The sequence below is a fragment of the Oncorhynchus mykiss genome, chromosome 4, assembly GCF_057628025.1.
Source record: "Oncorhynchus mykiss isolate SJ-2025 chromosome 4, ASM5762802v1, whole genome shotgun sequence".
Lineage (NCBI taxonomy): Eukaryota > Metazoa > Chordata > Actinopteri > Salmoniformes > Salmonidae > Oncorhynchus > Oncorhynchus mykiss.
Window position 1 is genome coordinate 14,394,227 of NC_143025.1, and position 13,822 is coordinate 14,408,048.

Genomic DNA, 13,822 nt, shown 5'->3' on the forward strand with positions numbered 1-13,822 from the left:
ATTCTCTCTCAAGGCCTTACTCTGGGCATGCCCAGTGGCAGACCGTTAAACAATAAAGATTTATGGCTGGCCAGGTAGACAGGATAAGAGAGCGGTGAGCGCCTGAAGAAATGCCTTTAGTCAATTCAACACTCACCAGAGATGACTAAGCTGTTTGACATGATGAAGAGGTTTCTGAGAGTTGTCTGGAACTACCACAATCTCCTCATCATCATACTCACCCCTGTGCTGCTTCTGCCTCTTCCACTGGTCATCCAAGGAAAGGTGAGGGAGAGCATACCCTTCTCTCTCACACACACACACACATTTTACATTTACATTTTAATCATTTAGCAGACGCTCTTATCCAGAGTGCCTTACAGTTAGTGCATTCATCTTAAGATAGCTAGGTGAGACAACACATCACAATTGTATCAAGTACAATTTCTCTCAACAAAGTATTTATCAGCAAAGTCAGTGCTAGTAGGCAAAGACAAGTTAATTGTTTTATCTTTTTTTTTGGGGGGGGGGGGGGGGGGGTCTGTGAGAGTTGTCTAAGATACTCTTCAAAGAGGTAGGATTTCAGACACAACACATACCCAGGACCGGACACTCAGGACAGGACTGACCATTGATACACCCTGTTGTTACATACTGTAGTCACCACACATTATCATACTGTAACACTGACACATCCACAAACAAATGAATGAATACATGCAGTGGTACAGAACATGTGAAGTTCATCACAATTTATTGGCTTATCTTTGTTTGTACTTGTATACGCAATCCAGGTTTTAGCTGCCATGTATAAAAGATAAAAAATAAACATGGAAAACCAGGCATGCATCGAAAACCAACCCCACAAACATAATCATTTAATTTTAATGCATCCATTAAAAGTCTGTATTTTACAACGATTTGAACAAAAAAACAGATTGAGTTTTCAAGTCATGTCTCGTCAGAAACAACAGCCCAGAGAAATGCGATATCATTAATTTGAGACATTTAATGAGGTATTTAAAAAAAAAAATCTGGATTGTACAGTAGCAACCAAAAACACAGTCCAGGACATTTGTCTCAGGGGCACTGAATGGTATTGACAGATGTGCATTTCAAAATGAACAATTTCCAGGATATGGCTTGACCTGAACTGCTATATCCTCAGCCTCTCTCTCCCACTTATCACATGATATGTCAGGGCATTTCTTGATTCATATAGCCTAGCCTACAGTATATACACACTGAGTATAGAAAACATAGGTTTAGCTGGTCTTTCCATGACATAGACAGACCTGGTGAATCCAGCTGAAAGCTATCATCCCTTATTGATGTCACCTGTTAACTACAATGAGTGTAGATGAAGGGGAGGAGACAGGTTAAAGATTGAGATATGAATTGCGTATGTGTGCCATTCAGATGGTGAATGGGCAAGACAAAATATTTGTGCCTTTGAATTGGGTATGGTAGTTTGAGTGTGTCAAGAACTGCTACGCTGCTGGGTTTTTCACGCTCAACAGATTCCTGTGTCTATTAAGAATGGTCCACCACCCAAAGGACATCCAGGCCAACTTGACAACTGTGGGAAGCATTGGAGTCAACATGGGCCAGCATTCCTGTGGAACGCTTTCGACACCTTGTAGAGTCCATGCCCTGATGAATTGAGGCTGTTTCGAGGGCAAAAGGGGGTGCAACTAATATTAAGTTTCCTAATGTTTTGTACAGTCAGTGATGAAGATGAAGCCTAGGCTACTCACAGGTGATGGCCAATGTGCTCATGCCAATAGCCTATCTCAATATAAGCTACTTTGTAAAACATTGCTGTTCACTCAGAAGAGCAAAAAAAAATGTTGAGGATGTTTTGGAGGGGCTTCTACAAAGATATTAGTCTTCTCTTTTCATCAGTAGGCATTTGCTTTCCAAATGGTATGCCTACGTTTTTCTTGGAATTGTATTTCTCAGGATTGTATTTTGAAATTTGCGAAAGGCAAATTGACAGCCGCAACCAACCATATCAATATAATCCATAGATGGCAGTTCCTATTCAAGTCAGCACTGGCAGCCATTGCTATGAGTTTAACAGTCAAAGTGCTTGGGTTAGAGGTTCCAAAATCCTTCTATGGATTATATGTCTATGGCCACAATTTGTTCTTATTTGGCATGCTCGCTTCCCAAATTGCGGCCTTCACGATTAAGTGCATGTAATACAACTTAATCTACAGCACATTTTTTGAAGCTATTGATTCTCTGTGACTTAATTATGCTCCCTGGTGTAGTATTTTGAATTACGTCTGTTCAGACATGAGTAATATAATTTGGGGAATTTAAATGAATAATAATGTCGGTATAATAAACCTTTAAAATGTGTCTAATTATTTTTATTTATCAGGGGCTGCTGCAGCACACCTACTTTACTATTATTTATTTTTTAACCTCCTTTCCTCCCCAATTATCCAATTCCGATCTGGTCTCATCCCTGCAATTCCCCAACGGGCTCGTGAGAGGCGAAGGTCGAGTCATGTGTCCTCAGAAATATGACCAGCCAAACCACGCTCCTTAACACCCGCCAGGAAGTCAACCGCACTAATGTGTCGGAGGAAACACTGTTCAACTGACGACCGAAGTCAGCCTGTAGGCGCCCGGCCCACCACAAGGAGTCGCTAGAGCGCAATGAGCCAAATAAAGCCCCCCCACTGGCCAAACCCTCCCGTAAACTGGACCACACTGGGCCAATTATGCGCCGACCTATGCGACTCCCATTCACAGCCTGGGAATGAACCAGTGGTCTGTAGTGACGCCTCAAGCACTGCAATGCAGTGCCTTAGACCGCTGTGCCACTTGGGAGGCCAGCACACCTACTTTTTGAAGCTACTCATTTTTTTTTCCTACTCATTTTGCCATAGGTCGGAGAGACATTTTTGCAGTTTTGAAGGCAATTTCCTGCAATTCTACACATTTTGCCATGACTTAATAGGACATCTGAGTGACAAAATCAAAATGGGGGCCTCCTGGAGGTCAGGGCTCCTGGGCATGTGCCCTGCATGCCCGGTCAGTAATTCATCCATGATTATAAATTTAGATAGCTGACTAGACTAATTTACCAATATATTTTTTACATTTTTTATCAACAATAACTAAAACAATACTTGTCAACGACCCATATTATTCCTGACAAAATGTATGGCTTGTATCCCAATCGACAAGGACGCAGCCTTTTGAGGCAACATTTCTAGGCAGGACATCAAAATTGACATGTCCCAATCCCAAGGTACACTCAAATAGTGCAGTGTAGTTAGCTTTACATTAAAGATTCAGACTTTTCACGTTAATACCTCTTAAACGTAACGTGCAAGAATGATATACATACTCTGAATCGGCTGATGATAGCGAGCAAGTTACACCCCTTGTTTTTGCAATTAGGTGTCTTTTTTCTTTTTGGAGTCGAAATGTAGCTAAAACGTTGCTCTCCTCTTCTAAGGGTTAAGGGACCATCTTAAAACTGCAACACTTCTCAACCACATGACATATCGCTCTCAAATCGATTTGACATTGTTTTGAGACCGCTTTTTGCGAATCCACAGCAAGTAGTTTAGCTTTTTTTTTACTTTATCAATTAATTTATATTTCACTTTACAGATAAATACTTCCTTAAAATGTCAATAGCTTGCACCCCAAAGGATTTAAAATAATACAACCAACTGTTACTAGTTCAGGGACATCGCCTGTCCAATAATTACTAATTACTTTAGTAATTACTTTAGAATTTTTTTACTTTGGCTATTTCTATTAATTTAATTTCATTATATGTCAAAAATACTTGCTTAAATCTTCAATAACTTCGACCCCCTAAGGACTTTCATGAATATAACCAACTTATTAGTTCAGGGACCTTGTCTGTGCAATCTTCAGCAAATACTTTAGTATTTTTTCATACCACCTTTAATTATTAGTTATCAACGAATACAAAACCATGTTATCCTGAAAATGCAGGTGTGATAGTTATATTATGCCAGCAGCATACCACCCTGCATACCACTGCTGGCTTGCTTCTGAAGCTAGGCAGGGTTGGTCCCGGTCAGTTCCTGGATGGGAGACCAGATGCTGCTGGAAGTGGTGTTGGAGGGCCAGTAGGAGGGACTCTTTTCTCTGGTCTAAAACAAAATGTCCCAATGCCCCATGGCAGTGATTGGGGACACTGCCATGTGTAGGGTGCCGTCTTTCGGGTGGGACGTGAAATGGGTGTCCTGACTCTCTGAGGTCATTAAAGAGCCCATGGCACTTATCGTAAGAGTAGGGGTGTTAACCCCGGTGTCCTGGCTAAATTCCCAATCTGGCCCTCAAACCATCACGGTCACCTAATAATCCCCAGTTTACAATTGGCTCATTCATCCCCCTCCTCTCCCCTGTAACTATTTCCCCAGGTCGTTGCTGCAAATGAGAACGTGTTCTCAGTCAACTTACCTGGATAAATACATATTAATTAATCACAATGTAAGCCTACTCATAGAAAAAACATTGGCACCTCTAATGCAAGATTAGCTTCACAGTGAAACACCACTATTCTGGCTATTAATCATTCTTAAAAAGTCAGTAAAATTGCTTATTTAGCCATCTCAAAAAACATATCCTGTATCATGCATGCAAGTCTGTCCACAACGATGGAGCAGCAGACCAAGCAATATGCTTCGAGGAGGACCCTATACCGTAGAATAATTATTCTGGTCGGTGTCAACTTAATTCATGAACAGGTCCTGAGATCGATTATGTTACTTGTTATTCGTGTCAGATATTTCCATTTTGGGATAGTTGTTCACTAAATTGCTAGCACTAGTTGCTCAAGCTGCTACAGTGGCCACAATGTAAACAAACGTCTCGTGATCAGTGGAACGCGAATGTCTTCTCACGTGATGCTGCCTTCGAATCCCATCCCAAATTGCAGTTACCTACTGGAGTGCTACCTAGTAAGGTAGTTGCCTTTGGAAGCAGGTAGGCAGCTGAATTTGGATTGGGACACACACACAGCCTATGATGATGACGAGATGCCCTTGGAAAAAAATTGTAACTATTACAAATTACTCTTCATTTCAGTTGACGAAAATGGAAAAAAACAATAATTCCACGTGAGACTAATGGACGTTTGACTTGACATGAAGCTCATTTTCATATTTTTTCCCAATCTGAAGCATGTTGTTTCTTTCCTTTTGGCCTCTTCTAGGTGTCAGAATGTGCGTTCGTACTGTGTGTCATGGCAGTGTACTGGCTGACAGAAGCCCTGCCACTGGCAGCCACAGCTCTGTTCCCAGCCTTGCTCTTCCCTTTCTTTGGCATCATGAAGTCCTCTCAGGTGAACATTGCACAATTTTATTGCATTCAATTGTGTGTGTGTGTGCAACTATTTTAAATTATAATAAAATCTGCAAAAATGTTGATGAATGTATTTTCCAGGAAGCCGACGTTATGTAACCTGGCTGCTCTCCATCTCACTTTCATGTTTGATAGAACATATGACAAAACTCTTCCGGTTTGATTAATTCATCCATAAATCTATAAATGCAGGAGCATTTATTACATTATTATCATATCACAGTCAGCTCACGTTATGTAGGAAACTCGAAAAATGTCCAACTTGCTAACTTAGGCAGAAAAGTCGGATCCTGAGTTTTCCACTTGGGAAGTACCAGAATCAACCAATAGGAAGCTCTACGCAAATAACGTACATTCATTTTAATTTGGAGCACCTGAGTTTCAGACATGACGTGAATGTAGCATTAGTCTGTAATAATCTGTTTATGATCTATTTTTTTATTAACAATCTCAGTGCCGGGCACTGTATGGTTTTATTGGCTTGGCAAAATGACACAGAAGGCATAATGTTCTTTCCATCCTTACTAGACAAATTAAAAAAAGTCAGTATTATTTTTGAAATGTCCTCTTAACATGTTGATAGGTGTCAAAATGGACTGCTTATCATGAAATGTCAAATCTGACCAGCATATTGATCGACATGTCTAAGATCTTCCACTGCTCTTTTTTCCTGCTGTTCTCCCTCCTGCCCTCTCTCATGTCCAGGTGGCTGGGGTGTACTTCAAAGACTTCCACCTGCTGTTGATCGGAGTCATCTGTCTGGCAACGTCTATAGAGAAGTGGGGTCTCCACCGGAGGATAGCACTTAGTCTGGTCACTTTGGTCGGTGTCAATCCTGGATGGTGAGAACTTTCTCTCTGCCGGCCACTCTCTCATCGTCTGTTCCAGACCTTTGTTGCAGATGTGTGGCTACATTGACAGGCGATGCGCACAGAACGCATAAGGAGGGAGAGATCGGTTTGTTGTTTTTAAAGTCTCTGAAAAAGTGTTCTATTGAAAAAGTTATTAGCTACCTATTGAATTTGGATCCAGCAACATGGTTAGCCTCAGTTGTGGGGACTGCTACTATCCATCCAGGGATCCTGCCAACCAAAAGTCTGAAGAGCTGCTTGGGGTAGCAGATAGCTTAGCTGCTAACTAGCCATCAAGCCAGGAAGGTTTCCAGGAAGGTTGAACCCAGCCCGCGATGCGATTAGTTCTTTTGGCAGGGACCACGATTTGTCCCGGGTTGTGGCTGTCTAAATCCCTACTGTTTGTTGCTGTTTCCATCTGCCCTGCAACCTGACCTGTTTGGAACTGCATGGAGTGCTAGCATTAGCCTACACTGCTACCATGACATCCAAAACCAAAGCCAGTGGGAGTAATGGAGAAGACAGTGTTTCTCTATCACAGGTGAAGGATCTTTAAAAACATTTAAAAAAAAGGGTTCAACAAGCAGTTCTTATAACAACATGAAAATACCTTCAAGAGCTTTGTCCAAATACTAATGGATTGAACTAACAAAATAATATACGATCTGACCAGAGAGGTCCAGGATCTTAAGAACAGTTTGCAGAGGTGGATGTCCTGAAAGAGACTTACAGTTTGTTGTTATATCGCTGCAAGTCACGCAAGATGACATCAGCACAGTCAGTGAATCATTATTAACCTCTCTGCGCACTGAACCCGTTAGCGGGATGAAATTCGACAACATACGGTGATCGCTACATACAGTAAATAGTAATATTAAACATTCGTGAAAATACAAGTGTCTGACATGTTTCGAAAGCATAGAATCTTGCTAATCCAACTGTATTGTCAGATTTAAAAAAGGATTTACTGCGAAGGAATACGATGTGATTATCTGAGGATAGAACCCCATAAAAAAACAACTATTTCAACCAGCATAGGCGTAACAAAATCACAAACTGCAATAAAATAAATGGTTTACCTTTGACGATCTTCCTCTGTTTGCAATCCCAATGCTCATTGTTACACAATGAATAGTCTTTTGTTTGATAAAATCAATTTTTATAGCCTAACACGAAACATTTTGTGAACCGCTTGTGTCGTGAATTCCGTCTCATTCCATTTTCGACGACACATTCGATGTAAATACACACACTAAACGTGACTTTTCCAGTCATGTTTGGTTTCATTGCAATCAACTGGTTTGTTTGTAACACAACGGACGATTCATTTTGTTTGTAACACAACCAAACCTGATGGGTCATTTTGCGGGATGTATTGACTGAAAGAAACCGATTTGAAGACAACAACTAATGACATCATTGTGCACCAATGATATGACCGCTGTTTCGTTGATTGACTGTATTTTAACCAAATGACCACTGATCGTCTTGAAATCTAGCTGGGTAGATTGCCAATGAGCTGAGGTAAATGGCAATATGTAATGTTTATGTGTTGGAAGACCAACCCATGTAGTAAACTCCGGCGTAAAGAGGTTAATTCGCCATTGAAGATTCATACCGGAAGGAGCCACGCATGTTTCGCACAGCGTTGTTTTGGTAAAGCGCATCTTCAGCTGTTTATATATCAATCAGTATGGCGACTAAGTCAGGGAAAGCTACATCTAAAGCTAAAGTCTAGATATACAGATGTACACACAATTTTAGAAGAAATTGATCGGGAAAGTGAGACAGAGATTGTTGGAAGACGATTCATTTAGCGATTCCCAAATGGAGGAATATTTTTTGAACGGAGTGGACATCGTTTTGGACTGGTAAGTTTTTCTCATGCCAATGCCGTTGTTTGAAATTACTATTATAAAATATTATTTGTGAAATGAAATAGCCTATTTGAGGCTGTTGAGGGGAGGGCCCACAACAATGGCCAAAGTGAAATGGAGACAGTAGATCTAGCTGGTCTGTCATAATATAAAATAGACAATAGATCTAGCTGGTCTGTCATAATATAAATTAGACAGTAGATCAAGCAGGTCTATAATAATATATTAAACCTTATGTTCCCTGTACTCTATATATATCTGTTTATTATACCTGTTGATACAGGGCTCATATGTGAAACTATTCTAACTGAACATTTTATTTCACAGTGGCACTGACTCCAAATGGGAGCCCCCAGTGCCAAGGTGCCCATCCCCCACTGAAGCTGGTTCATCCAGCTCCTGCCACAAGTGGTGTTCATCTGCCCAAATGTATTTCTGCAGGCATGGATGTGCCTCAGGGCCAAAAGGGCACAGCATGGAGACGTCGCTGTGTTCTTTACAAAATGAAGTCCCCCATCACCTACACCACATGCTTGGTGACCCTCTGCTTTACAGCAGAAAGAGACTGCTATGGCACCTGGCATCAGCAGCACAATATTGTGTAGAGGACTGAGGGTCTTCCAAATATTGAAAGTGTTTTTTTGTAAATGTATATTTTTCATGTTTTTTCTCCATTTTTTTTTTTTGGGGGGGGGGGGGGGGTGTTAGAATACAATTTAGGTATTTTGTATATAGTTATTCCATTCAAAATGTATAACTTCACCAATTTGGCCACTTGGGTACATTTGGGCTACTTGTTTGGGATACCTGGGTGACTTCATGATAAACTTTTCACAAGTACTGTTGCCCTCTTATATATTTCACTGAAATTGTCCCCATCATCCTTTCTGAATGTTTGTTTTGTCTTGTTCATTTTAAAGACGATGATACAACAATAAAAATGTGTTTTCATTGTATTATCTAAACCAGATCCATTGTGTTATAGTCTCCTACATTCAATTCACATTTACACAAACTTCAGAGTGTTTTCTTTGAAATGAAACCAAAAATATGCATATCCTTGGTCCTGGGCCTGAGCTACAGGCAGTTAGATTTGGGTATGTCTTCAGGCGGAAATTGAAAAAAGTAGGGGGGTAGCTGTAAGAGGTTTTTAAGAATGACTGCGAAAACAGACTAGTGGGACAATCAAGGAAGAATAACATTGTTGTGGATGGCATACCAGAGCCTTCACATGAGAACTAGGCCGAGTAAGGAGAAAGTAAGAAAAATGGTCACTGAAAAGCTGCAGGGTATGAGGGTATGTTTGGCAGCAGAAGTGAAGGTTGCTTTGTTGCAAAATAGGAAGCAGATTCTAGATTTAATTTTGGATTGGAGATGCTTAATGTGAGTCTGGAAGGAGAGTTTACAGTCTAACCAGACACCTAGGTGTTTGTAGTTATCCACATATTCTAAGTCAGAGCCGTCCAGAGTAGCGATGCTGGACGGGCGGTCGGGCAGCGATTGGTTGAAGAGCATGCATTTAGTTTTACTTGCATTTAATAGCAGTTGGAGGTCATGTAAGGAGTGTTGAATGGCATTGAAGCTCGACTGGAAGTTAGTTAACACAGTGTCCAAAGAAGGGCCAGAAGTATACAGAATGGTGTCGTCTGCGTAGAGGTGGATCAGAGAATCACCAGCAGCAAGAGCGACATCATTGATGTATACAGAGAAGAGAGTCGAACCGAGAATTGAACCCTGTGGTACCCCCATGGAGACTGCCAGGGGTCCGGACAACAGGCCCTCCGGTTTGATACACTGAACTCTGTCAGAGAAGTAGTTGGTGAACCAGGTGAGGCAGTCATTTGAGAAACCAAGGTAGTTGAGTCTGCCAATAATAATGCGGTGATTGACAGACTCGAAAGCCTTGGCCAGGTCGATGACGGCTGCACAGTATTGTCTTTTATCAATGGCAGGTATGATATTGTTAAGGACCTTGAGCGTGGCCCACCAGTTTGGAAACCAGATTTAGTAGCGGAGAAGGTACGGTGGGATTTGAAATGGTCGGTGATCGGTTTGTTAACTTGGCTTTCGAAGACTTTAGAAAGGCAGGGTAGGATAGATATACAGTGGGGCAAAAAAGTATTTAGTCAGCAACCAATTGTGCAAGTTCTCCCACTTAAAAAGATGAGAGAGGCCTGTAATTTTCATCATAGGTAATCTTCAACTATGACAGACAAAATGAGAAAAAACATCCAGAAAATAGCATTGTAGGATTTTTAATAAATTTATTTGCAAATTATGGTGGAAAATAAGTATTTGGTCAATAACAAAAGTTTATCTCAATACTTTGTTATATAACCTTTGTTGGCAATGACAGAGGTCAAACGTTTTCTGTAAGTCTTCACAAGGTTTTCACACACTTTTGCTGGTATTTTTGCCCATTCCTCCATGCAGATCTCCTCTAGAGCAGTGATGTTTTGGGGCTGTTGCTGGGCAACACGGACTTTCAACTCCCTCCAAAGATTTTCTATGGGGTTGAGATCTGGAGACTGGCTAGGCCACTCCAGGACCTTGAAATGCTTCTTACGAAGCCACTCCTTCGTTGCCCGGGCGGTGTGTTTGGGATCATTGTCATACTGAAAGACCCAGCCACATTTCATCTTCAATGCCCTTGCTGATGGAAGGAGGTTTTCACTCAAAATCTCACAATACATGGCCCCATTCATTCTTTCCTTTACACGGATCAGTCGTCCTGGTCCCTTTGCAGAAAAACAGCCCCAAAGCATGATGTTTCCACCCCCATGCTTCACAGTAGGTATGGTGTTCTTTGGATGCAACTCAGCATTCTTTGTCCTCCAAACACGACGAGTTGAGTTTTTACCAAAAAGTTATATTTTGGTTTCATCTGACCATATGACATTCTCCCAATCTTCTTCTGGATCATCCAAATGCTCTCTAGCAAACTTCAGACAGGCCTGGACATGTACTGGCTTAAGCACGGGGACACGTCTGGCATTGCAGGATTTGAGTCGCTGGCGGCATATTGTGTTACTGATGGTAGGCTTTGTTACTTTGGTCCCAGCTCTCTGCAGGTCATTCACTAGGTCCCCCGTGTGGTTCTGGGATTTTTGCTCACCGTTCTTGTGATCATTTTGACCCCACGGGGTGAGATCTTGCGTGGAGCCCCAGATCGAGGGAGATTATCAGTGGTATTGTATGTCTTCCATTTCCTAATAATTGCTCCCACAGTTGATTTCTTCAAACCAAGCTGCTTACCTATTGCAGATTCAGTCTTCCCAGCCTGGTGCAGGTCTACAATTTTGTTTCTGGTGTCCTTTGACAGCTCTTTGGTCTTGGCCATAGTGGAGTGTGACTGTTTGAGGTTGTGGACAGGTGTCTTTTATACTGATAACAAATTCAAACAGGTGCCATTAATACAGGTAACGAGTGGAGGACAGAGGAGCCTCTTAAAGAATAAGTTACAGGTCTGTGAGAGACAGAAATCTTGCTTGTTTGTAGGTGACCAAATACTTATTTTCCACCATAATTTTTCTCATTTTGTCTGTCATACTTGAAATGTACCTATGTTGAAAATTACAGGCCTCTCTCATCTTTTTAAGTGGGAGAACTTGCACAATTGGTGGCTGACTAAATACTTTTTTGGCCCCACTCTACATACTGTATTCTAGTCAAGGCTCATCCTATATAAACTACTGCTGTACACATCTTTTCTATTGATTTACTATCAATACACACCCTTATATACATTTATATTCCAGACTCTGCCATTGCTCGTCGTAATATTTCTAAATACCTTTATTTTTATTTGATTTTTTTGTGTGTGGGGGTGGGGGGTTGCCTGTATTGTTAGGTATTACTGTACTGACGGTGATACGAGCATAAGCATTCCACTAGACCCGTGATAGCATCTGTAAAATGTGTACGTGACCAATACAATTTTATTTGAATTTGATCATGTCTAAACTGTCAGTCAAAACATATTGATTCAATGGTTGTAAAGATGCGGGGAGGTCCGTCTGTGATAAAGAGATCCTTTGCATTTAAACCACACTCTACAAAGCAATTACTGAAGGCTCTAGTTTTATCTTATCTTTATCTTATCTTAAGTATCGCCCAGTCATATGGTCAGGTGCTGCAAAGGACCTAGAAAAACTGCAGCTGGCCCAGAACAGAGAATCCCATCTTGCTCTTCACTGTAATCAGAGGGCTAATATCAATACTATGCAGGCCAGACTCTCTTGACTAAATGTAGAATAAAGACTGACTGCATCACTTGTTCATTTATAAGAAAATTGCAAATTGTTTGCATAGTCGGCTTACACACAGCTCTTACACATATTTTACCCACCAGACATGCCACCAAGGGTCTTTTCACAGTCCCCAAATACAGAACATATTCAAAGAAAGATACAGTATTTTATAGAGCCATGATTGTATGAAAGTCTTCCATCTCAGATTGCTCAACAGCCAACCTGGTTTAAAAAAAAACAGATAAAGCAACACCTCACGGCACAACGCCCCGATTTGATCTAGATATTTTGTGTGAATGTAGGCTATGTGTGACATTTTACATTTACATAGTTCTGCAGTTGAGCTTTTCTTGTCTGTTAATGTTCTGCATTATGTCATATTTCACGTTGTCTTTGGACCCCAGAAAGAGTAGCTGCTGCTTTCGCAACAGCTAATTGGGATCCTAAGAAAATACCAAAAATACCAAATGTGTCACCATCTTGGAGGACCATGTGTTTTAAAATGTATTAATACTAACACAGCAGAAGAGCTATATCTCAAGGTCTAATAGAATGCTCTGAATCACCAATTAGGAGAAGAAAAAAAATCAGAATTGGGCGGCCTGTGTAAATGCAGCCTAAGGGTAATTTGGCGAACCACCCATTTTCATTGGTTAGCGCCCCTGTGGATGTCTCTTTGCAGGCTGATGTTGGGCTTCATGAACAGCTGTGCCTTCCTATCCATGTGGGTCCAAAACACATCCGCCGTTGCCATGGTGATGCCCATCGTTGAGGCGATCATTCAGCAAATCTTGAATGCAGAGGGAGAAGGTGAGCAGCGGCAGGCAGCAATGACGGGCATCAGCAACCTTGGCCTAGAACTGGAAGGTGAGAAAGCACAATAATGATCCATACATTGTTTACCCACAGAACTTAGTTATTGGTAGAAATGTAAGATTTGGAAGATTCAGAACACCACATTATTCCTACAGAGACTGAGGGACCGTGTGAGAAAAATGAAGAGCCAATAAGGTATTTGAGTTCCTCTGCATATATTTAACATTCTTAAAAGGATCCCCCAAATTACTTCAAAATGTCTTTACCTTTAAAGCAGTCAATGGAGAAGGAGAGACAACAATCCAAGATGTGGATTTGTTTACACTGTCAACAACGTAAACATTTTCATTAGCATTGTATCAATTGTCCTCATACCTGGTCTTGCTTTAATTTCACGTGAGTCATTATTTATTTATTTTTAATCTCTGGTAGAACAAATAAGGAACCAGATGAAATGGAGTACACTATTCCAGAGGAAGCACCCTCTCAGACCAATGTAAGTTGTACAGGTACAGTGGCTTGCGAAAGTATTCACCCCCCTTGGCAATTTTCCTATTTTGTTGCCTAACAACCTGGAATTAAAATTAATTTTGGGTGGGTTTATATAATTTGATTTACACAACATGCCTACCACTTTAAATATGCAAAATAGTTTTTATTGCGAAACAAACAAGAAAGACAAAAA

At 41.0% G+C, this 13,822-nt stretch overlaps 1 protein-coding gene and 1 long non-coding RNA gene across 2 annotated transcripts in view; one reads left to right on the forward strand and one right to left on the reverse strand.

Moving 5' to 3' along the window:
• The window catches only part of slc13a1 (solute carrier family 13 member 1), a 22,535-nt gene continuing 8,713 nt past the window's right edge, over positions 1-13,822 (forward strand). Inside the window, exons 1-6 of the mRNA XM_021598837.3 lie at positions 1-264; positions 5,195-5,323; positions 6,049-6,185; positions 13,004-13,188; positions 13,293-13,332; positions 13,570-13,633. Coding sequence (XP_021454512.2) covers positions 142-264; positions 5,195-5,323; positions 6,049-6,185; positions 13,004-13,188; positions 13,293-13,332; positions 13,570-13,633 — 678 coding nt within the window. The 5' untranslated portion in view covers positions 1-141. The remainder of the gene's footprint in view (positions 265-5,194; positions 5,324-6,048; positions 6,186-13,003; positions 13,189-13,292; positions 13,333-13,569; positions 13,634-13,822) is intronic.
• The window catches only part of LOC118945808 (uncharacterized), a 23,869-nt gene continuing 22,031 nt past the window's right edge, over positions 11,985-13,822 (reverse strand). Inside the window, exon 3 of the long non-coding RNA XR_005040955.2 lies at positions 11,985-13,181. This is a non-coding gene — a long non-coding RNA (uncharacterized LOC118945808). The remainder of the gene's footprint in view (positions 13,182-13,822) is intronic.